This window comes from Oncorhynchus mykiss, chromosome 7 (genome assembly GCF_057628025.1).
Source record: "Oncorhynchus mykiss isolate SJ-2025 chromosome 7, ASM5762802v1, whole genome shotgun sequence".
NCBI lineage: Eukaryota > Metazoa > Chordata > Actinopteri > Salmoniformes > Salmonidae > Oncorhynchus > Oncorhynchus mykiss.
In genome coordinates this window covers 17,545,096-17,566,933 of record NC_143028.1, presented here as the reverse complement: position 1 = coordinate 17,566,933, position 21,838 = coordinate 17,545,096, and the positions used below count along the sequence as shown (strand labels likewise).

The 21,838-nt window shown below is 41.9% G+C and overlaps 1 protein-coding gene across 4 annotated transcripts; it reads left to right on the top strand.

The window, feature by feature from the left end:
• The first annotated feature begins 33 nt into the window (after positions 1-33).
• Positions 34-21,699, top strand: plcd4a (phospholipase C, delta 4a). 4 transcript variants are annotated; one of them, XM_021608849.3, is made up of 16 exons: positions 34-462; positions 8,725-8,847; positions 10,914-11,072; positions 11,834-12,062; positions 12,302-12,431; positions 12,534-12,768; positions 13,009-13,210; positions 13,416-13,560; positions 14,287-14,439; positions 16,224-16,397; positions 18,708-18,864; positions 19,164-19,280; positions 19,434-19,612; positions 19,756-19,888; positions 20,027-20,176; positions 20,311-21,699. In XM_021608849.3, the coding sequence occupies exons 2-16, from the start codon at positions 8,751-8,753 to the stop codon at positions 20,400-20,402; spliced, it is 2,352 nt and encodes a 783-aa protein (XP_021464524.1). In that variant the 5' UTR covers positions 34-462; positions 8,725-8,750; the 3' UTR covers positions 20,403-21,699. The 4 variants fall into 4 exon arrangements, with proteins under 4 accessions (XP_021464524.1, XP_021464525.1, XP_090096599.1 ...); XM_021608850.3 differs by having other exon boundaries at positions 226-462; positions 8,794-8,847; XM_090240473.1 differs by having other exon boundaries at positions 269-462; positions 11,250-12,062.
• The last annotated feature ends 139 nt before the right edge of the window (positions 21,700-21,838 follow it).

The following is a 21,838-nucleotide window of genomic DNA, read 5'->3' as shown; positions in this document are numbered from 1 at the left end:
CTACATAGCCTTTCACCTCATTTATGAATGAATAGTGCCTTTTTACATTTATCAAAAGAAGACCTAAAATGAGTAGCTGAAGCTTAAAGTAATAACATAGTTTTTGATCTGGGCTGTTGGCTCAGGTACTTGATCTTTGTACAGCTCATTACATTTCAAACTGACTGCCCATTTAACACTCCCTTTGAATGGAAAAAAACTCAACAAAGACGAGGTTGGATGAATGGAGGGGGGGGGAGAGTGGAGGATGGGAAGGGTGTGTCCGAGTGTTGTTGGCGACTGTGTTGACTCAGTAAGGATCAGCTATCCCTGCCCGCCTCTCTCTCAGCTCTCTACAGCGGCATGCAGAGCCAGAGCTGACCCAGCCAGACAGACAGGGCCAGCTCCCCTCCCTGTCTCAAGCTCCGGAACCACAACAGACACAGGACGCACCTGGATCCAGCTGAGATGCCCCTCCATCGGGTGAGTCGGTAGCTATCCTCTCTCCAGCCCGCTGTCCTTTCATTTTATGTCTGTCAATACATTAATTCCTCCCATGTTTGCTAGCCTACTGACTATTGTATGTAGAGAGAAACCAGCTTCAATTAGTAACATTTAAATGTGTTGTAGGGTTCCTGGTGAGGATTAATTACATTATTTGGGAGACATGTTTTTATTTCTGAACCCAGTGAAATTATGTGGTCAGACGGTATGACAGAGATTTAGAAGAGGTAGAGGAAATGGACTCAGTAGAGAGGATAGTTTGGACTACAAAATGTGTGTGTGTATATATGTGTGTGTGTGTGTGTGTGTGTGTATATATATATATATATATATATATATAAGTTTGGACACACCTACTCATTCAAGAGTTTTTGTTTCTTTACTGTTTTCTACAGGGTAGGCCGTCATTGTAAATAATAATAATACCTTCTTTAAGTCTGCTTGTCCTCTTCTCATACTGACACCAGTTATACAGATGTATAACACACTGTGTGTATATACATTACCAGTCAAGAGTTTGGAAACACATATTCATTCAAGGGTTTTTCTTAATTTTGACTATTTTCTACATTGTAGAATAATAGTGAAGACATCAAAACTATGAAATAACACATGGAATCATGTAGTAACCAAAAAAGTGCTAAACAAACCGAAATATATTTTATATTTTCAAAGTAGCCACCCTTTGCCTTGATGACAGCTTTGCACACTCTTGGCATTCTCTCAACCAGTTTCATGAGGTAGTCACCTGGAATGCGTTTCAATTAAAAGGTGTTCTTTGTTAAAAGTTAATTTGGGGAATTTCTTTCCTTCTTAATGTGTTTGAGCCAAACAATTGTGTTGTGACAAGGCAGGGGTTGTATACAGAAGATAGCCCTATTTGGTAAAATACCAAGTCCATATTATGGCAACAACAGCTCAAATAAGCAAAGAGAAATGTCAGTCCATCATTGCTTTAAGCCATGAAGGTCAGTCAATCCGGAAAATTTGAAGAACATTGAAAGTTTCTTCAAGTGCAGTCGCAAAAACCATCAAGCGCTATTACGAAACTGGCTCTCGTGAGGACCGTCACAGGAAAGGAAGACCCAGCGTTACCTCTGCTGTAGAGGATAAGTTAATTCGAGTTACCAACCTCAGAAATTGTGGCCCAAATAAATGCTTCACAGAGTTCAAGTAACAGACACATCTCAACATCAACCGTTCAGAGGAGACTGCATGATTCAGGGTTCATGGTCGAATTGATAAAAAGAAACCACCACTAAAGGACACCAATAATAAGAAGAGACTTGCTTGGACCAAGAAACACGAGCAATGGACATTAGACCGTCGGAAAATTCTCCTTTGATCTGATGAGTGCAAATTTGAGATTTTTGGTTCCAACCGCCGTGTCTTTGTGAGACACAGAGCAGGTGAACGGATGATCTACGCATGTGTGGTTCCCACCGTGAAGCATGGAGGTGGTGGTGTGTGGGTGCTTTCCTGGTGACACTGTCTGTGATTTATTTAGAATTTAAGCCATACTTAACCAGCATGGCTACCACAGAATTCTGCAGCGATACACCATCTCATCTGGTTTGCGCTTATTGGGACTATCATTTGTTTTTCAACAGGACAATGACCCAGCACACACTGTGTAAGAGCTATTTGACCAAGAAGGAGAGTGATGGAGTCCTGCATCAGATGATCTAGCCTCCACAATCACCCTACCTCAAACCAATTGAGATGGTTTGAGGTCGTGCTCAGCATATGTGGGAACTCCTTCAAGACTGTTGGAAAAGCATTCCTCATGAAGCTGGTTGAGAGAATGCCAAGAGTGTGCAAAGCTGTCATCATGGTGGCTACTTTGAAGAATCTCAAATAAATAAATAAATATTTTTTGGTTACTACATGATTCAATATGTGTTATTTCATAGTTTTGATGTCTTCACTATTATTCTGCAATGTAGAAAAAAGTAAGAAATTCAGAAAAAAATCCTTGAATGAGTAGGTTTGTCAACTTTTGACTGGTACTGTATGTCATACATGTGTATAACCGGTGTCAGTATGAGAAGAGGACAGGCAGACTTAAAGAAGGTATTTTATTAGCAATAGCAGACATGAATAATGAAACTCAATTGCTAAACATACTGCAAATAGAACAGCATAAGTGATGCGTGAGTTTTGCGATGGCGGGGTGTGTCATCGATCACAATAACCATAGTTTTACAATGAATCATTCAAATTAGATTAAGTAAATGGAATTGCTTTGCATTAACTTTTTATTGCTTTTTGCTCTGGAAGTTCAAAGGCTTGATAGGTGTGTTTAATATGCAAACCAACCATACTCTGCATATTTGTTTTACGAACGTTTCTCAGTGACGATGCTATCAGAAGTGTTTCCATTCGGTTTTTTTGGGGTGCGATGTTGTCAGCAGTCATGAACATGGACAAGTGTGAGATCATTTCCTGGGACAGGGATTAACTTCTTGTCCCACCAGACATTATTTTAGATGGGTTTCAGTTCCACTGCGAAGGTTGATAAGCGGATTATTAACTATTTTTATACCTTGTTCATAAATCTACCTAGATAGGATTGCTATGATGAGTGAATGGAATGTCATTCCAAACAATGGCAGAGATTTAAAAAAAAAAAAACATGAGTGTCTGCTGCCCTCAGAAATTCCACCTCTCAAAACAAGAAGAGGACAAAGTCATAGACTGGACTACTCAGTGAAAACATGACACAGCAAAACAGAGCCGGTGCTTTCCACCCGGCTGGTACAGGCTGAATGGACGAAGATAGGAGGATGAGGGTTGGACAAAGAGGCTGCTGATCCTGGACTTAAAAAGTGCTGTGCTATGCAGCATTTGGGTGATTCTCATGAAACCAGTTTTAAGCATGTCCGTTTCAAATTGTTACAAAACCATGATGCATCTGCAAAAATAAACTATAATTCTGAAGACTAAGATGTCTAGTTTTTTGGCAGTTTCTTATTTTAAATCAATCTAAAAAAATGTGTCTGAATTTTGTACATTTTCACCCCAAATTCTCATTACCGAGATGTGATTTATAAAATTGTACTTTTAGAAAAACCTTATTTTAATAAAACACAAAATATGATGCTGTAGTTTGTCCATCAGTCCTAACAATTGTATACTAGTTGAAGTTTACATTAAACTATATACAGTTGAAGTCGGAAGTTTACATACACCTTAGCCAAATACATTTAAACTCAGTTTTTCACAATTCCTGACATTTAATCCTCGTCAATATGACCTGTCTTAGGTCAGTTAGGATCCCCACTTTATTTTAAGAATGTGAAATGTCAGAATAATAGTAGAGAGAATGATATACACTGCTCAAAAAAATAAAGGGAACACTTAAACAATACAATGTCCACTTAGGAACTGTCCACTTAGGAAGCAACACTGATTGACAATACATTTCACATGCTGTTGTGCAAATGGAATAGACAACAGGTGGAAATTATAGGCAATTAGCAAGACACCCCCAATAAAGGAGTGGTTCTGCAGGTGGTGACCATAGACCACTTCTCAGTTCCTATGCTTCCTGGCTGATGTTTTGGTCACTTTTGAATGCTGGCGGTGGTTTCACTCTAGTGGTAGCATGAGACAGAGTCTACATCCCACACAAGTGGCTCAGGTAGTGCAGCTCATCCAGGATGGCACATCAATGCGAGCTGTGGCAAGAAGGTTTGCTGTGTCTGTCAGCGTAGTGTCCAGAGCATGGAGGCGCTACCAGGAGACAGGCCAGTACATCAGGAGACGTGGAGGAGGCCGTAGGATGGCAACAACCCAGCAGCAGGACCGCTACCTCTGCCTTTGTGCAAGGAGGAGCACTGCCAGAGCCCTGCAAAATGACCTCCAGCAGGCCACATGTGCATGTGTCTGCTCAAACGGTCAGAAACAGACTCCATGAGGGTGGTATGAGGGCCCGACATCCACAGGTGGGGGTTGTGCTTACAGCCCAACACCGTGCAGGACAGAGGTAGCCTGACTGCCATTAGGTACCAAGATGAGATCCTCAGACCCCTTGTGAGACCATATGCTGGTGCAGTTGGCCCTGGGTTCCTCCTAATGCAAGACAATGCTGGACCTCATGTGGCTGGAGTGTGTCAGCAGTTCCTGAAAGAGGAAGGCATTGATGCTATGGACTGGCGCGCCCATTCCCCAGACCTGAATCCAATTGACCACATCTGGGACATCATGTCTCGCTCCATCCACCAACCAACGTTGCACCACAGACTGTCCAGGAGTTGGCGGATGCTTTAGTCCAGGTCTGGGAGGAGTTCCCTCAGGAGACCATCCGCCACCTCATCAGGAGCATGCCCAGGCGTTGTAGGGAGGTCATACAGGCACGTGGAGGCCACACACACTACTGAGCCTCATTTTGACTTGTTTTAAGGACATTACATCAAAGTTGGATCAGCCTGTAGTGTGGTTTTCCACTTTAATTTTGAGTGTGACTCCAAATCCAGACCTCCATGGGTTGATAAATTTGATTTCCATTGATAATTTTTGTGTGATTTTGTTGTCAGTACATTCAACTATGTAAAGAAAAAAGTATTTAATAAGAATATTTCATTCATTCAGATCTAGGATGTGTTATTTTAGTGTTCCCTTTCATTTATGAGCAGTGTATTTCAGCTTTTATTTCTTTCATCACATTCCCAGTGGTTCAGAAGTTTACATATACTCAATTAGTATTTGGTAGCATTTCCTTTAAATTGTTTAACGTGGGTCAAACGTTTTGGGTAACCTTCCACAAGCTTCCCACAATAAGTTGGGTGAATTTTGGCCCATTCCATGACATTAGTCAGATTTGTAGGCCTCCTTGCTCGCACACGCTTTTTCATATCTCACATATTTACAGTTGAAGTCAGAAGTTTACATACATTTAGGTTCGAGTCATTAAACTAGTTTTTCAACCACTCCACACATTTCTTGTTAACAAACTATAGTTCTGGCAAGTTGGTTAGGATATCTACTTTGTGCATCACACAAGTAATTTTTCCAACAATTTGTTTGCAGACAGATTATTTCACTTATAATTCACTCTATCACAGTTCCAGTTGGTCAGAAGGTTACATACACTAAGTTGACTGTGCCTTTAAACAGCTTGGAAAATTCCAGACAATGATGTCATGGCTTTAGAAGCTTCTGATAGGCTAATTGACATCATTTGAGTCAATTGGAGGTGTACCTGTGGATGTATTTCAAGGCCTACCTTCAAACTCAGTGGAAAAATCAAAGGAAATCAGCCAAGACCTCAGAAGAAAAATTGTAGACCTCCACATGTCTGGTTCATCCTTGGGAGCAATTTCCAAATGCCTGAAGGTACCACGTTCATATGTACAAACAATATTACTCAAGTATAAACACCATGGGACCACGCAGCCGTAATACCGCTCAGGAAGGAGACACGTTCTGTCTCCTAGAGATGAACTTACTTTGGTACGAAAAGTGCAATTCAATCCCAGAACAACAGCAAAGAACATTGTGAAGATGCTGGAGGAAACAGGTACAAAAGTATCTATAGCCACAGTTAAACAAGTCCTATATCGACATAACCTGAAAGGCCGCTCAGCAAGGAAGAAGCCACTGCTCCAAAACCACTATAAAAAAGTCAGACTACGGTTTGCAACTGCACATGGGGACAAAGATCATACTTTTTGGCGAAATGTCCCCTGGTCTGATGAAACAAAAATAGAACTGTTTGGCCATAATGACCATCGTTATGTTTGGAGGAAAAGGGGGATGCTTGCAAGCCAAAGAACACCATTCCAACCGTGAAGCACGGGGGTGTCAACATCATGTTGTGGGGGTGCTTTGCTGCATGAGCGACCGGTGCACTTCACAAATAGATGGCATCATGAGGGAGGACAATTATGTGAACATATTGAAGCAACCAACATCTCAAGACATCAATCAGGAAGTTAAAGCTTGGTCGCAAATGGGTCTTCCAAATGGACAATGACCCCAAGCATACTTCCAAAATTGTGGCAAAATGGCTTAAGGACATCAAAGTAGAGCAAAGTTGTGGGCAGAACTGAAAAAGTATGTGCAAGCAAGGAGGCCTAGAAACCTGACTCAGTTACACCAGCTCTGTCAGGAGGAATGGGCCAAAATTGAACCAACTTATTGTGGGAAGCTTGTGGAAGGCTACCCAAAACGTTTGACCCAAATTAAACAATTAAAGGCAATGCTACCAAATACTAATTGAGTGTATGTAAACTTCTGACCCACTTGGAATGTGATGATTGAAATAAAAGCTGAAATAAATCCTTCTCTCTACTGTTATTCTGACATTTCACATTCTTAAAATAAAGTGGTGATCCTATCTGGCCTAAAACAGGGATTTTTAAATGTCAGGAATTGTGAAAAACTGAGTTTAAATGTATTTGGCTAAGGTGTATGTAAACTTCAGACTTCAACTGTAGATACTTTATAGGCATATTGTGTTATACCGTCCCATTCAATCCAGAATTGTATCTATAGTACCTTTTTAATCACAAATATCCACATTCTAAAACACCTAAATCTAAAACACACATATTACCTGTAAAGACCTTGGATACATTTTTGTTCTTGTCTCTTTGTTACTTTTGACCTTTAAATATACATGCATGTAATTACAGTACTTACAGGGCAGTCAGCAAGTATTCACATCCCTTGACTTTTTCAATATGTTTTTTCAAAGTGGGTTAAATGGATTTAATTGTAATTTTTTGTCAAAATACTTTTGTCAAGGTATTCAACCCCCTGAGTCAATACATGTTAGAATAACCTCTGGTTGTTGATCTTTGCTAGACAACCATTCAGGTCTAGATCTTCAAGCAGATTTCAGTCAAAACTGTAACTAGGCCCCCCTTCAGGAACATTCACTGTCTTCTTGGTAAGAAACTCCAGTGTAGATTTGGCCTTGTGTTTGTTTTAGGTTATTGTCCTGCTGAAAGGTGAATTCATCTTTTCCTCTAGGATTTTGCCTGCGCTCAGTCTTTAACGATTACAAGCATACACATAACATGATGCAGCCACCACTATGCTTGAAAATATGAGGAGTGGTACTCAGTAATGTGTTGCATTGGATTTGCCCAAAATATAAAATGTTTGTATTCAGGACAAAAAGTGAATTGCTTTGTCACATTTTTTTTGCAGTATTACTTTAGTGCCTTGTTACAAACAGGATGCATGTTTTGTAATATTTTTATTCGGTACAAGCTTCCTTCTTTTCCCTCTGTCAATTAGGTTAGTATTGTGGAGTAACTACAATGTTGTTGATCCATCCTCAGTTTTCTCCTATCACAGCAATTAAATTCTTTGTTTTAAAGTCACCATTGGCCTTATGGTGAAAACCCCTGAGTAGTTTCCTTCCTCTCAGGAAACTGAGTCCAGAAGGATGCCTGTAGTGACTGGGTGTATTGACACACCATCCGAAGTTTAATTAATAAATTCACCATGCTCAAAGGAATATTCAATGTCTGCTTTTTTTATTTTTACCCATCTACCAATAGGTGCCCTTCTTTTTGAGTCAATGGAAAATCTCCCTGGTCATTGTTGACGAATCTGTCTGAAATTCACTGTTCGACTGAGGGACCTTACAGATAATTTTATGTGTGGGGTACAGAGATGAGGTAGTCATTCAAAAATCGTGTTAAACACGATTATTCCCCACAAAGTGAGTCCATGCAAAACTGTTGCGGTAATGACAATTGTTACATTGGTAGTTGTGGAAATTGTTATAAAATGCATAATATCAGAAAAAAAGATAATTATGATGAAATAGATAGAAGTAAAGATCCTAATCAAATACAATTTTATTTGTTGCGTGTAGACCTTACCATGAAATACTTACAAGCCCTTAACCAACAATACAGTTTTAAGAAAATCTCATATCTCAGTGGTCCAAGAGAAAATGTGTGGGTCAAATGCCAGTTTCGTGAGAATGACCATAAAATTGGGGTAAATTCCATTTAAATTCAGTCAATTAGAGAAATGCAATTGAACCCAACAGGGCACACATCACAGGTTGAGAGTCAAATCCAAAAACTACTCTGGCAAAGTCAGGGAGTGATACAAAAGATGTATTATTTGTTTATATCAAGTCTGCTGTAGTTTGTAATATGACATTCTAAGTATTGACTTTACAGCATTGTGAACTATCATTTGGTTGTAAAATATTACAACTTTGCTTTCATCCTGTCTCATCCTAGCACCTATCCTCTCTTCCTCTCATCCTAGCACCTCTCCTCTCTTCACACATTCTGATGACTTACCATACATACAATTGTCAACCTTTTTGCTGGGCAGCAGGTGGAAAAAGCGTAAAACAACCACCGATGGCTTCTATGGGATGTGGCCTGCGTAAGTTTATTCTTGAGATATAAATATGCATATTGATCAGAACAATACCCACTGGGCACACACTGGTTGAATCGACGTTGTTTCAACGTCATTTGCCACGTGGAATTAACGCGAAAATACATTGGATATGAAAAAAGTCATCTCATTTCAACCAGCTTTGTAAGCATAAAAATGAGGGTAAAATGTTAACTGAAATACATTGACTTAACCTGATTAACAGGTTGTTACATCAATCTAATATCAACATAATCATCAGAACTATGTACACGTTGAAACTGTGTTGAAAATTCCACAGAAACGTAAAAAATATTTTTGATTGTATATTCAATTGGGTGGTTGAAATGATGCTGAAATTTAGATTTGATTAGACATATTTTATTTGACCTAGTTTAAATGTTGTAGTAAAATGGTATGTTTGAATCAGTGTCGTTGTTTCGTCATGCTACTGTATCAACCTAAATAAAGTGGTATATTGAGATAACGTGTGAAGACAAAGTCCAATGATTTCTGCCTGAACAGTGACTCCTACTGGTATATGAGGGGTAATGCATTTAAGTGAGAACAAGTCTACCATCCAGATGCCTACCTCTATGTACCCTGTTAGCTTTGGAAACAAGCTGTGTTCGCTTTAGCTGACCTATCATCTCAATACATTTTGACCTTGATCAACTTCCATACTCATTTGAGTTGACTACCTAAATAACGTTAAATTGTTTTTAAAGTAACTCTTCTAACTTTTCTAACACGAGCTGTATGTGAAAGGCAATTCAGAGTGAGGCTGAGTTTATGTAGGCTACATTGACATCTGATTTGCCCAACAAAGGACACTTCACCAATTCTGATATTTTTTTTCACTAATTGATCTTTTTACTCTGAAAAGGAGCTGATGTGATTTGGTAAAAAGACCAATTAGTGGAAACAATATCAGAATTGGGCTGCCTGTGTAAATGCAGCCCATCATTTCAACATGTAGTTAGGTATACCGTCATTCATCCATGGTTGATTGGATCTTTGGAAGTTTAGAAGTAGTTACCATTAGCCCTATCAATAGGATGCAAAATTCATTATATTAATAATAATGGATATTGTATTTTATATGAAGGATGGTTGATGGATTTCTAATTTAATCTACAAATTATTAATATGTAGGATTCATGTCGCCATCTCAACCAAAAATATAAGTTGAAGAATAGGACTAAATCAAATCAAACTTTATTTCAAGTTCATTTAAAGTTTGATTTGATTTAATGCTATTCTTGAACTTGGATTTTTGGTTGAGATGGAGACGTGAATCCAACATATCAATTGCGTTCACCATTCAATATCCAGTTTGTCAACAAATTAATGATTGATAGGTTAGGGCTAGGGTTATTTAGGTAGTCTACGCAACTGAGTATGGAAGCTGATCAGTGTCAATCTGTGTTTACATAATAACTCAGCTGAAACGAACACAGCTTGTTTTCAAAGCTAAGTATGGTACATAGATGTAGGCATCTGGATGGTAGACTTGTTCTCACTGAAATGCATTTCCCCCTCATACCAGTAGTAGTCCCTGTTCAGGCAAGAATTGTTGGACTGTGCCTTCACATTTTATTTCAATACCTCGTTATTTAGGTTGATGGCATGATGTTGAAACAATGACGTTGATTTAAAAATACAATTTTACTATCAACATTGAAACAAGGTCAAATAAAATGTCTATCATATATGAAATTTGACATAATTTCAATCACCCAATATATATTGAATATAGGATGAAAATGATTTTGAATGTTTTAACGTTTTCCACGTTGATTCCACGTCACAATACGTAGACAAATGACATTCAAACAACGTTGATTCAACCAGTGTCTGCCCAGTGGGTAGTGCGTAATGACTATGGGTCTGTGTGAGACTGAGGTGAATGTCCTTAGACTGATCCCAGATCTGTACGAGTTGACAAGACGGCACCAACAGATCTGAGACCAGGCTACTGTTGACTGATATTGAGCAGTAGCCATAATGTATGTCAGGACAGGACAGTTATCTGGGCCTTGACACCTTCTTTCCCTAATGTGTCTGATCAGGTATCCAGGGCGATGACAACCTCCAGTCCATGATTGTTGGCACGGTGATGAGGAAGATTAAGTCTCGCACCTGGAAGAAGCAGCGCTACTTCAAGCTGCAGGAGGACTGCATGACCATCTGGTACAAGTCCAAGAAGGCCGGGAACGCCCACTCCACATGTGAGTAGTGACATTTACATGCCTAGACAATGTTTAGGCAACATCACCTACTGACACACATTTTGTCACATATGATACTTATTATATGATTGTCCATAAGATTATGTTCGGCAGCAGGCTATACACTGAGTGGACAAAACATTCCTAATATTGAGTTGCACCCCTTTTCGCCCTCAGAACAGCCTCAATTCGCCGTGGCATGCACTCTACAAGGTGTCGAAATTGTTCCACAGGGATGCTGGCCCATGTTGACTCCAGTGCTTCCCAAGGTTGTGTCAAGTTGGCTGGATGTCCTTTGGGTGGTAGACCATTCTTGATACACACAGGAAGCTGTTGAGCGTGAAAAAACCCCAGCAATGTTGCAGTTCTTGGCACACTCAAACCAGTGCGCCTGGCACCTACTACCATACTCCATTCAAAGGCTCTTAAATCTTTTGTCTTGCTCATTTCCCCCTCTGAATGGCACACATACACAATCCATGTCTCAATTGTCTCAAGGCTTAAAAATCCTTTCGTCCCCCTTCATCTACACTGATTGAAGTGGTTTTAATTTGAGTCATTTTGTTGTGGCAGGGGTCTAGTTTTATCATCACTGAAGTGAGTGAGAATATTGGGCTACAGGGTTCACCATGTACCTAAAGACTTGACGTATTCCCTTTAGCCACAAGTGGAGCAAAGGGCCTAAAGAACACCTAAGGAGATAAATACCTAAAGAGATACCTAAGTAGATAGTATTCCGCTTCTCTTTTCCCTTTCAACAGTCTCTGTGAGTGACGTGGAGACAGTGCGTGAGGGCCACCAGTCAGAGGTTTTGCTCAGCATCGCAGACGAGTTTCCTCCGGACCGCTGCTTCACCCTGGTGTTCCGTGGTCGCCGTGGCAACCTGGACCTGGTGGCAGACTCGGCGGATGAGGCCCAGTCCTGGATCAAAGGCATGAAGAAGCTGATCGAGAACCTGGAGAACATGGGCGAGAGTGAGAAGCTTGACCAGTATCCTTTCTGACAAGCTAAACCAATCAATCAAATGTATTTGCAAAGCCCTGTATATGTCAACAGTTGTCACAAAGTGCTTAACAGGAACCTGGCCAAATACGATACATAGTCCTAGCTAGTTTGCTTAATGAAGTTAAGAAGTGCACTATACATGTGTATAGCAGACTATCGTTTGTGTTATAGCTCCAAAGGTTTCCCTGTAGCATGATGACATTTCCCTTAAGCGACATTTCCAGGTGGATCTGTGAATGGTTTAAGAAGGCTGATAAGAACAATGACGGCAGAATGAACTTCCGGGAGATCAGGGTCCTGCTGAAGATGATGAACGTGGACATGAACGAACATCACGCTCACCGACTCTTCATGGTAAAAGCCCTGAGATCATCTTAATAAGACTGTATATCTTTGATTCTGGTATATTGCTGTTGTCTGTTGAGGCCTGAAGACCTTTCTCCATTTTATCTACAGACGGCAGACAAGTCTCAGACGGGGACTCTGGAGGATGATGAGTTTGTCCTGTTCTACAAGATGTTGACCCAGAGAGAGGACGTTCTCAGGGTGTTCCAGGACTACTCTGGCGACGGACAGAAGCTGTCTCTGCGGGACCTGGAGGAGTTCCTGAGAGATGAACAACTGGAGGAGGTGGACGGGGTTCAGCAGCTGGCCATGGAGCTCATCGAGCGCTACGAACCCTCCGACACAGGTAGTACTGACCTCTGACCCTGGCATGATTTGTGGCTATAGCTGACCAATCACACCCTACGAATAATCAGGTCAATAACCATATCATCAGGTCAACATCCCTGGTCAAGTAGTTCTTGTTATTTCAACCAAGAGCCAATATATTTGAATGAATATCATGATGGTTGTAATGAAAAATATAAATATATAGTTTCAACTGATAGCAATGTTTTCTTTTTTGACTTTGTTTGTTGTTCCACAGCGAAGATGCTGAAGGCCATGTCTATCGACGGTTTCCTGATGTACCTGGCGTCGGCTGAAGGCTCCATCTTCCACCCCAGACAGCAGAGCCTGTACCAGGACATGACTCAGCCCCTCAACCACTACTTCATCTCCTCTTCACACAACACATACCTGATGGAGGACCAGCTTCGAGGACACAGCAGTGTCGAGGGATACATACGGTATGTACACTACGCCAGTGGTGGCTGATGGGAAGGCTTAGTAGGCCGTTCTTGAGAGTGGTTTATCCTTTGTATTGGAAGATGATTTTGATCTCTGTCTTGAGGTGAATTACGACTTAACTTTTAGAAGACAGAATCAGAGGGGTTGATCGATGTCCATTAAAATTAATAGTCCAAAAAGGCAAACTTGTTTCTTCTTCGTTAGGGCTTTCAAGCGAGGCTGTCGGTGTGTAGAAGTAGACTGTTGGGACGGTCCCAATGGAGAGCCTATCGTCTACCATGGACACACCTTCACCTCCAAGATCCTCTTCAAAGATGTTGTGATCGCACTGAGAAACTATGCCTTCAAGGTATTTATTTATCCAGAAAAAAATTGTAATGACAAGATTAAACCTCTTTGTATGGTAGGCTTCACGGGTATTCTCTGCGGTATCGTGACATAATGTTTACATATCAGTGCAGAATACAGGGGTGTTTTCAACTATTCAGATCCAATCATTGTTTAGCATTTTCATGGTCCGTTACCAGTGCAGTACTTTGCACACAGGAATCCAATAACTTGCAGTACCTTGCAGTATCAACACACTCCTCACTCAGCACCTCATTATATGTGTATGAGTCAGGAGGGGGATCATTCCATCATGATATCCCAAAGCCACGGCCCTTTCAGAAAGCCGAGCCCTCACACAGTAAACCAGCATGTGACCTGCCTGTCAAAGACTTATCCTATTCTGTGCCAAAACAGTCATGTTATGTGTCAGGGTTTCGGGACCCTTGGTCAAAAGTAGTGCACTGCATAGGGAATAAGGTGCCATTTGGGATGCAGCCACTCATACAGGACAGCCCAGAATGTAGTGGATGGACTACATAGGGGGGGGGGGTCGTTTGGGACTCACTCTCTGTCTGTCTGCAACTGGATGGTGGCCTGGGCTGCTCCATGCGACCCCTGTCCTGTCTGCCACAGTGGAGAAGCCGCTGGTGTATATAAACTGGTAGCAGGTATAGCCTTTCTCCTCACACTGAGAATGCTGCAGTCCAGTGTTGAATTATTCACTCTCCCCTTCCTCCCCTCCCAGGTATCAGAGTACCCGGTCATCCTGTCCACCGAGAACCACTGCGGTGTTGAACAGCAGCGAGTCATGGCCCAACACCTCAACACCATCCTTGGAGACAAGCTGCTGAAAAGCACCCTGGATGGAAAGATACCCGTCAGCTTTCCTTCTCCTGAGGTAAGGCAGGCACCAGGAACAGTTACCAGGTAATCTGCTCTGATCTGACTCTCACCACAGCATGGCAAGAGCAAACGTAGCGTGGAGGTGGTGGTGATAGGACAGAATTGTCCCCACAGAAATACAATTACTACAACGGACATTACTATTCCAATTCAAGCCAGCGTTCTGCAATGCGTGGACCGGCGGCCATATTGAGTTTGTCAAATTGCCATGGGCTGCAGTCCAAACACATTATTTTTACCCCCTCATCCCTTGCACTATCCACTTTCCCTCGGGGGAATCGCAGTCGAAACCGGAAGCAGTTTGATTGCCATCTTAAGTGGAGGTCCAATTCACTAACGTTGCCCCCACGGTCCTCAATTTAGCACGAGGGAGCGAGTGAACAATTTTGGACCAAGTTTGGCAAACCTTGCTCTAGGCTACCTGCCACCCTCTAGGCTAGGCTAGGCTCTAGGCTAGGCTACCTGTCGCCCTGTAGGCTACCTGCCGCCCTGTAGGCTACCTGCCGCCCTCAACAAAACCCTTTCGGGTGGAGTCAGTGTACAGAATGTACATCATTTTATTTTTGTATTATTTTGACCCCCCTTTTTCTCCCCAATTTCGTAGAATCCAATTATTAGTAGTTACTATCTTGTCTCATCGCTACAACTCCTGTACGGGCTCAGGAGAGACGACGGTCGAAAGTCATGCGTCCTCCGAAACACAACCCAACCAAGCCGCACTGCTTCTTAACACAGCGCTCATCCAACCCGGAAGCCAGCCGCCCGCCACAGGAGTCGCTGGTGCGCGATGAGACAAGGACATCCCTACCGGCCAAACCCTCCCTAACCCGGACGACGCTAGGCCAATTGTGTGTCGCCCCACGGACCTCCCAGTCGCGACCGGCTGCGACAGAGCCGCTGGTGGCACAGCTAGCGCTGCGATGCAGTGCCTTAGACCACTGCGCCACCTGGGAGGCCCTAGAATGTACATTATTAAACCAGTTTATCTTGTTGATAGAATTCCTCAAAGATAATTGAAGAGCACATTCATTAGAATTCACACAGAATTTCAGATTCACTTTTTGTAATCACTGTTTTATCATATTAATATAAGGCTATAAAACAGATTAACCTGCCCAAAAGTTCCTTGTACAAAAATCTAAATGTATTCCAATAGATTACGTGTAATCAAAAGAATCATGAATACTCATTTGAGATATGCAAATACTGAATATGTGGCAGAAAGCAAAAATGAAAAAAAAAAATGCATATATTTGACAGTTTGAACATAGAACCCACATTAAAGGAAGAGTGGGGGGGCCCCCAGGACCGAGTTTGGGAAACCCCACTGTAGAGTGATCTGTCAGTTCACCTTCACTTTCACTACCTGTCTTGCTACCTACCTTTCTATCAGTGCCTCCCGAGCCATGTGATCTGTGCTGTAAGATGCAACACTGGCACCGTGAATTATTAAAATAGACACAATATTGTTCCCTCAGCACTGAATAGAATATGACTGATTGTTCTGTCTTTCGACATTGTATTGGGCGTGACCTGCAGGTCCATGTAGGACAGTGAAGACAGACTTTATATGCCCTGCATCTCAATGCAAAGACTATTGTCTGTCTGTGCATGATGTATATTTGTTCTGCCCGAGTGTTTGTTGCATACTGTGCCCACAGTCATCAAGGTTGAGAGAGACGTGCTGTCGAGAGGCTTTCTGAAACATGCCCTGGTACAGAAGCATGATATCTATTCCCTGGTGATGAAACGATCTAGATCCATTGTTCTGACTGACAGGAGCTGAAGGGGAAGATTCTTCTCAAGGGGAAGAAGATCGGAGGTCTGGAGGAGAGTCTGAACGGGCCGGTGGAGCCAGAGGACTCCCTGACAGGAGAGGTGAGCGACGAGGACGAGGCGGCTGACATCGATGAGGACAGCCTCCACAGCAACAGCCTCCGACGCATGGCCAAGGTAGGCTACTGGTGTGTGTGTGTGGGTGGGTGGGTGGGTGGGTGGGTGGGTGGGTGCCTGTGTATGCAATTGTGCATGCAACATTGACGAGGATAACCTCTGCAGTGACAGCCAAGGTGGGCTACTGATCCTCGGCCGGAGCTGTCCGACCTCTCACCACTTCCTCTAGGGATCGACCTGCGAGACGTTTGTCTGTGTCTCTTGTCTAGGGTTTCAAAGGGAGGGTATATTACTGGACACTTTAGAAGTTTACCAGTAAACTACCAGAATTTTGGCATCTTTCACCCTTTTTGGGTACTTCAGATTATCACAGGTGTCTGTAATTATCTCTGTCCCTCTGTGTGGCCTATCACATGTAAAATATAGGAAATAATTCAATAAGATGATAGAATGGCAAAGCTGTAAAACATTATCCTAAACATAAACCATCAACTTAGTAAATACCATTGGTATTTAACATGAGTGTTTCAGCATGAAATATCCTTTTTATATATATATATTTTTACACACTTTTAGTTATTTACTATGTCAACATTTGTTGTTAATGTTTTGCCATGTTTTGGTGGCAGTTGTAAAAAATGTCAATAGTTGGAGGAGTTGCAGAGTCCATTGAAAATAATGCCATTGCTGAGTAATGTTTTTTTTTCATTACTTAGGCTATTTTCTCTATATGGACACAGGTATAAAAAATGAATACTATATATGAATACATTTTTTAAAAAGATATTCAAGTATAAATGACCAAAGTTATGTTAGACTGCCATAGATGTTCTGTTAATTATCAAAAAGACTGAGGCTTCCAGTAGCTTTGGTAAACTACCGGTAGCTTTGGTAAACTACCGGTAACTTTGGTAAACTACCGGTAGCTTTGGTAAACTACCGGTAGCTTTGGTAAACTACCGGTAGCTTTGGTAAACTACCGGTAGCTTTGGTAAACTACCGGTAGCTTTGGTAAACTACCGGTAGCTTTGGTAAACTACCGGTAGCTTTGGTAAACTACCGGTAACTTTGGTAAACTACCGGTAGCTTTCGTAAACTACCGGTAACTTTGGTAAACTACCGGTAGCTTTCCAACCCTAGTCCTGTCACTAAACTCTGGGCCTGCCTGGATGTAGTCCTATATATTTCACTGTCACTCCTCCTCAACTCCATCTCCTGCTCTCAAATCCACTTAGCATAAGACGTCCGTCACTCACTCCCCCATTGTCCCTCAACTCCATCAGGGCAAAAATAGTATCCTCTTTGTCTGAATCTTCTGTGTTGACTTAGCCAATTTATAACACTTTTATAGGACTGATATTGTCCAAGGGTTGTGTTCAACTCTGACATCGCTCATGAAAGATATAGGGCTAAAGCCAGGGACTATACCAAGTGAGCCTCCTAACGGTGCCATACGAACACTAGAGGTAGCCATGGAGAGAGAGAGAGAGGACGAGAGAGCCGACGGTACCAACTCTCTTTCAAGACTGTACTACTGTTTTGAGAGAGAAGGCTGACTGACTGCCTGTAGGATAGAGGTAGAGAGCCCTCTAAAACGAGACACTTAATTGAAGTCGGGGAAGCACCTTTATTCTTGGTTCTTTCATGATATCGCTCAATAACAAGCAGTGCCCATGAACAGATTAGATGGAGTCCATGGATTGAAGACATCTTTTAACATTGATACTCTATGTTTAACGAAAGCCATGGATGAGAATGCCATACTAGGGTTGACATGGTTTGATCAATATGGTAATCAGGGGTAAAGCCAGCTGTCTACAGGAGCAGTGAGCTCTGGGATGCCCTTGGCCCTGGTGTAACTTACTCTGATGATGTCCTGTCCTACAGACGGGACTGTAGCTCAGAGTCTCTGTTTGTGTTCGGCTCCGGATCGGCTTTCATATAGAGGCAGCCCAGGTGTGCACTAAGACTGGGACACCTGGTTGCATTGCTAATTAGTCTGGCCTTGTGCCTGCCTGCATACCTCAAGCTTTCGGTCATCGAAGCCTGATTGGCACTGGCAGACCTACCGTGGTTGGCTTCATAGTGAAGTATCACTTACTCCATATTGGGGTTGCCTTGGTCCACTTGCTGCTTTCACCCAGGGCTAGCTGCACTCCACTCCTCCTCTCAAACTGCAACGAGTGCCACGTTGCTCTCAAAACTAGGGTTTTACTGTGTATATTCAATCCTCTTAGTGCAGTATTGTCCAAGCCATTGCCCAATTTATATGTGGTTGAATTGAATGTAGCTTAGAAAAGGTCAACACTCCAATTTCCCAGCTGTGGATCAATAAAGTTTATTCAATTCAACTCTCGTTCTTTTCCTCAGAAATCGAAGCAGCGTCTGTCAAAGGAGCTGTCGGACTGCGTGGTTTACTGCAAGAGTGTCCACTTCAGCAGCTTCAAGCACTCCCGCATTCACTCCAAGTTCTACGAGATATCCTCCTTCACAGAGTCCAAAGCCCGCAAACACTTGAGAGAGGCAGGTGGGGCCTGAATCTCTACTGTAGCTCACGACATCATCAGTCAGGATCAACCAGTCACTTACTCACTCAGGACAGTTTGTGTCGTTCTGTTTGGACCACAAAACAGAAGCCAAAAGTTGTTGATTTACTGAAAGGAAATGTTGCCTGATTAGTGAGATTTAGTCAGTTATTCATTCAGAGGTAAGGGCCGTAAACAGAGGCAGAATGACTAGAAGACACAGTGCTTTGTATGTGTACTGTTCAATTGCATGGTTCCTCAAGCTCATCTCATGTATGGTTTAACTGCCTTTCTCGCCCAGGGGCAGAGTTTGTGCGTCACAATGCCAGGCAACTGACCAGGGTTTATCCCAGTGGCCTCAGAACAGACTCCTCTAACTTCAACCCACAGGAAATGTGGAACACAGGGACTCAAATAGGTGAGGGGTGTTTTAGGTCGTTCTAAGGCATGACACAATGATTAAACAAAATATCAATTTCCGTATTTCCAAACATGACTTTGTGAAGCTAGTTAAGCTTATGCTTCTGTTCGGATCAGTTGGTTAATTTCTCTGTTTTCCTCGCTTCCTCAGTTGCGTTGAATTTCCAGACGGCAGGGGTTGAGATGGACCTCAACGATGGACTGTTTGGTCAAAATGGCCGCTGTGGCTACGTCCTCAAACCTGACTTCATGAGGATGTCAGAGAGGAGTTTCGATCCGGAGGTTCCAATTAACCGGGAAGGCTACCGACCCCTCAGTCTCTGCATTCAGGTACAAATAACAAGCTGAGACCTACCTAAGACACAACCTGAGCCACAACAGAAAAACTACAGAAACCAAGTGGAACGCTAGCCTTCCGATCTGACCTAAAGTGCTCCCATTGTGTGTGTATATATTTGTGTGTGTTTTTCAAGGTGATCAGTGGACAGCAGCTTCCCAAAGTGAATATCAAGGAGAGCTCCGTTGTGGACCCGTTTGTGAGAGTGGAGATCCATGGAGTTCCTCTAGACCAGGCCAAGCAGGAGACCAGATACATAGACAACAATGGTAATATACACACCCATTAAATCCCAATCACATAAATGCTTACAATGTGACTTTTTACAGAAATGCTGATACATTAAAGCAGTATAGTACAGTATTATATTCTATTATTTGATATATTTATGAATTGTGTTTGCTCAGGGTTCAATCCAGTGTGGTATGACACTTTGCGGTTCACCATCCATGCGCCTGAACTGGCCCTGGTACGCTTTGTGGTGGAGGACTACGACAAGGCGTCAAGGAATGATTTTGTCGGACAGTATACCTTGCCTTTCTCATGTATTCAGCAAGGTGAGGCTCATCCATGTTATTTAAGCGTTTCATACAAACTCATTATATAACCTCCTAATATGACAGTCACACGTAATAGCATTTAATACGATGGGATGAATGGTCTACTACAGCTGTTTTACTCCCTTTTCCAGGATACCGTCACATCCACCTCCTGTCTAAGGACGGAACCAGTATTCCTCCCGCCTCCTTATTTGTACATGTTAGAATCACTAACCTTGTATGAGCTGAACACTAGAGATTCCAGTCGCTGCTTACCTCCCTGGCATTTACAAGACTTGTAGATGGAACAGGTGGAAGGTGGAAGACGCTGAAGGTGGAAGACGCGACTAAAGGAGAACAAACCATCATAGTTTCCCCAGGCAGTTTTGACATTCAAGCGCTAGTTTCACAAACTATGTAATGAATAGTTCCTGTAACTACTTCCTCAAAATAGTATGTAATGTTGTGCATATACTAAGCCAAATGTTTTTTGTAGGTATTAATGTACTTTTAGAAAGTATGATTGGTGTGGTTTTCACTTGTAATCTTACAATTCTATATTTATAGTGTGTATTCCCAATCTGATGTATTACTGAAGAACTGGCTCTGGGATGATTCTGTTTCTTCAACTCTATTTCATCACATGCTAGTCAACTACACAACTGTACTTGAGATTATTTATTTTTTTGTTGCAATGTAGCGGAGAAGTGTGCCTCCACTGGTCAAGAGTAATGACACATTTCAACATAATTTAAGTCGGTCATCTTATCCACACCACAGTATTTTCGATGAACCAAGCTCCTCAAGAACGTAACATTGATGAGACTGTTTAGTTAGAGTTGTCTAGGCTTACTGCAGGACACATCTCCTCCCTCTTTTGCCTATTGGCAAGTTTTGGTTTAAAATGGGTTATGACGCCAATGAAACCTAATATACTCCAGTCCTCCCTCTCTCTCTCTCTCTCTCTCTCTCTCTCTCTCTCTATCTCTCTCTAATGCATATTATCATTTCCATGAACAATATTCTGAACAATTAGTTTAGTATAAACAGCAATAACAGCGGGATTAAAAAAATGCCTCAACTGTCATCTGTTTTGGATCATTTTATAGAAGATGTAAATATTTGCTGCTGGGTTAATAGTTGTATATTTTTGTACACGCACTGTGTGTGTTCGTGATGTATAGCAGGGGTCTCCAACCCTGTTCCTAGAGAGCTACCCTACTGTAGATATTTTGCTCCAATCCCAGTTGAAACTAACAACCAGCTTTATCAACCAACTAATTATTAGAATCAGCTGTGCTAGATTAGGGTTTGGAGTGAAAATCTACAGGACGCTCGCTTTCCAGGAACAGGGTTGGAGATCCCTGATGCATAGCCTATTGTATTGTGTTATAGCATACCTATTAACTCTTTTGTATTATTGGCCAGTTCAGACTTCATAGACCTATATTATTTGTATATGTATTTAACTATGTATGCATGTTTCTACAGTATTTAGTTATTTGCCATATCCATTTGCAAATAAAGATGATTTTCAATTATCTAAAGAGTTCAGAGACTGGTGAGATTCGATTATGGATGTATATATACAAAGATGACATACATATGACATTTTATCATCTTAATAATTTAGATACACGGTCGTGATTTACTTCACCCATTTTGTTTTCTTGTAGGCCT

What these genes read in the sequence shown, in the direction of transcription:
- plcd4a (XM_021608849.3), top strand. Translation starts at nt 8,751, where the DNA reads ATGACTTACCATACATACAATTGTCAACCTTTTTGCTGGGCAGCAGGT. An exon ending in CTACGAACCCTCCGACACAG is followed by an intron (nt 12,769 to 13,008) that starts GTAGTACTGACC and finishes GTTGTTCCACAG; the next exon opens with CGAAGATGCTGAAGGCCATG. An exon ending in TTTCTCATGTATTCAGCAAG is followed by an intron (nt 20,177 to 20,310) that starts GTGAGGCTCATC and finishes TCCCTTTTCCAG; the next exon opens with GATACCGTCACATCCACCTC.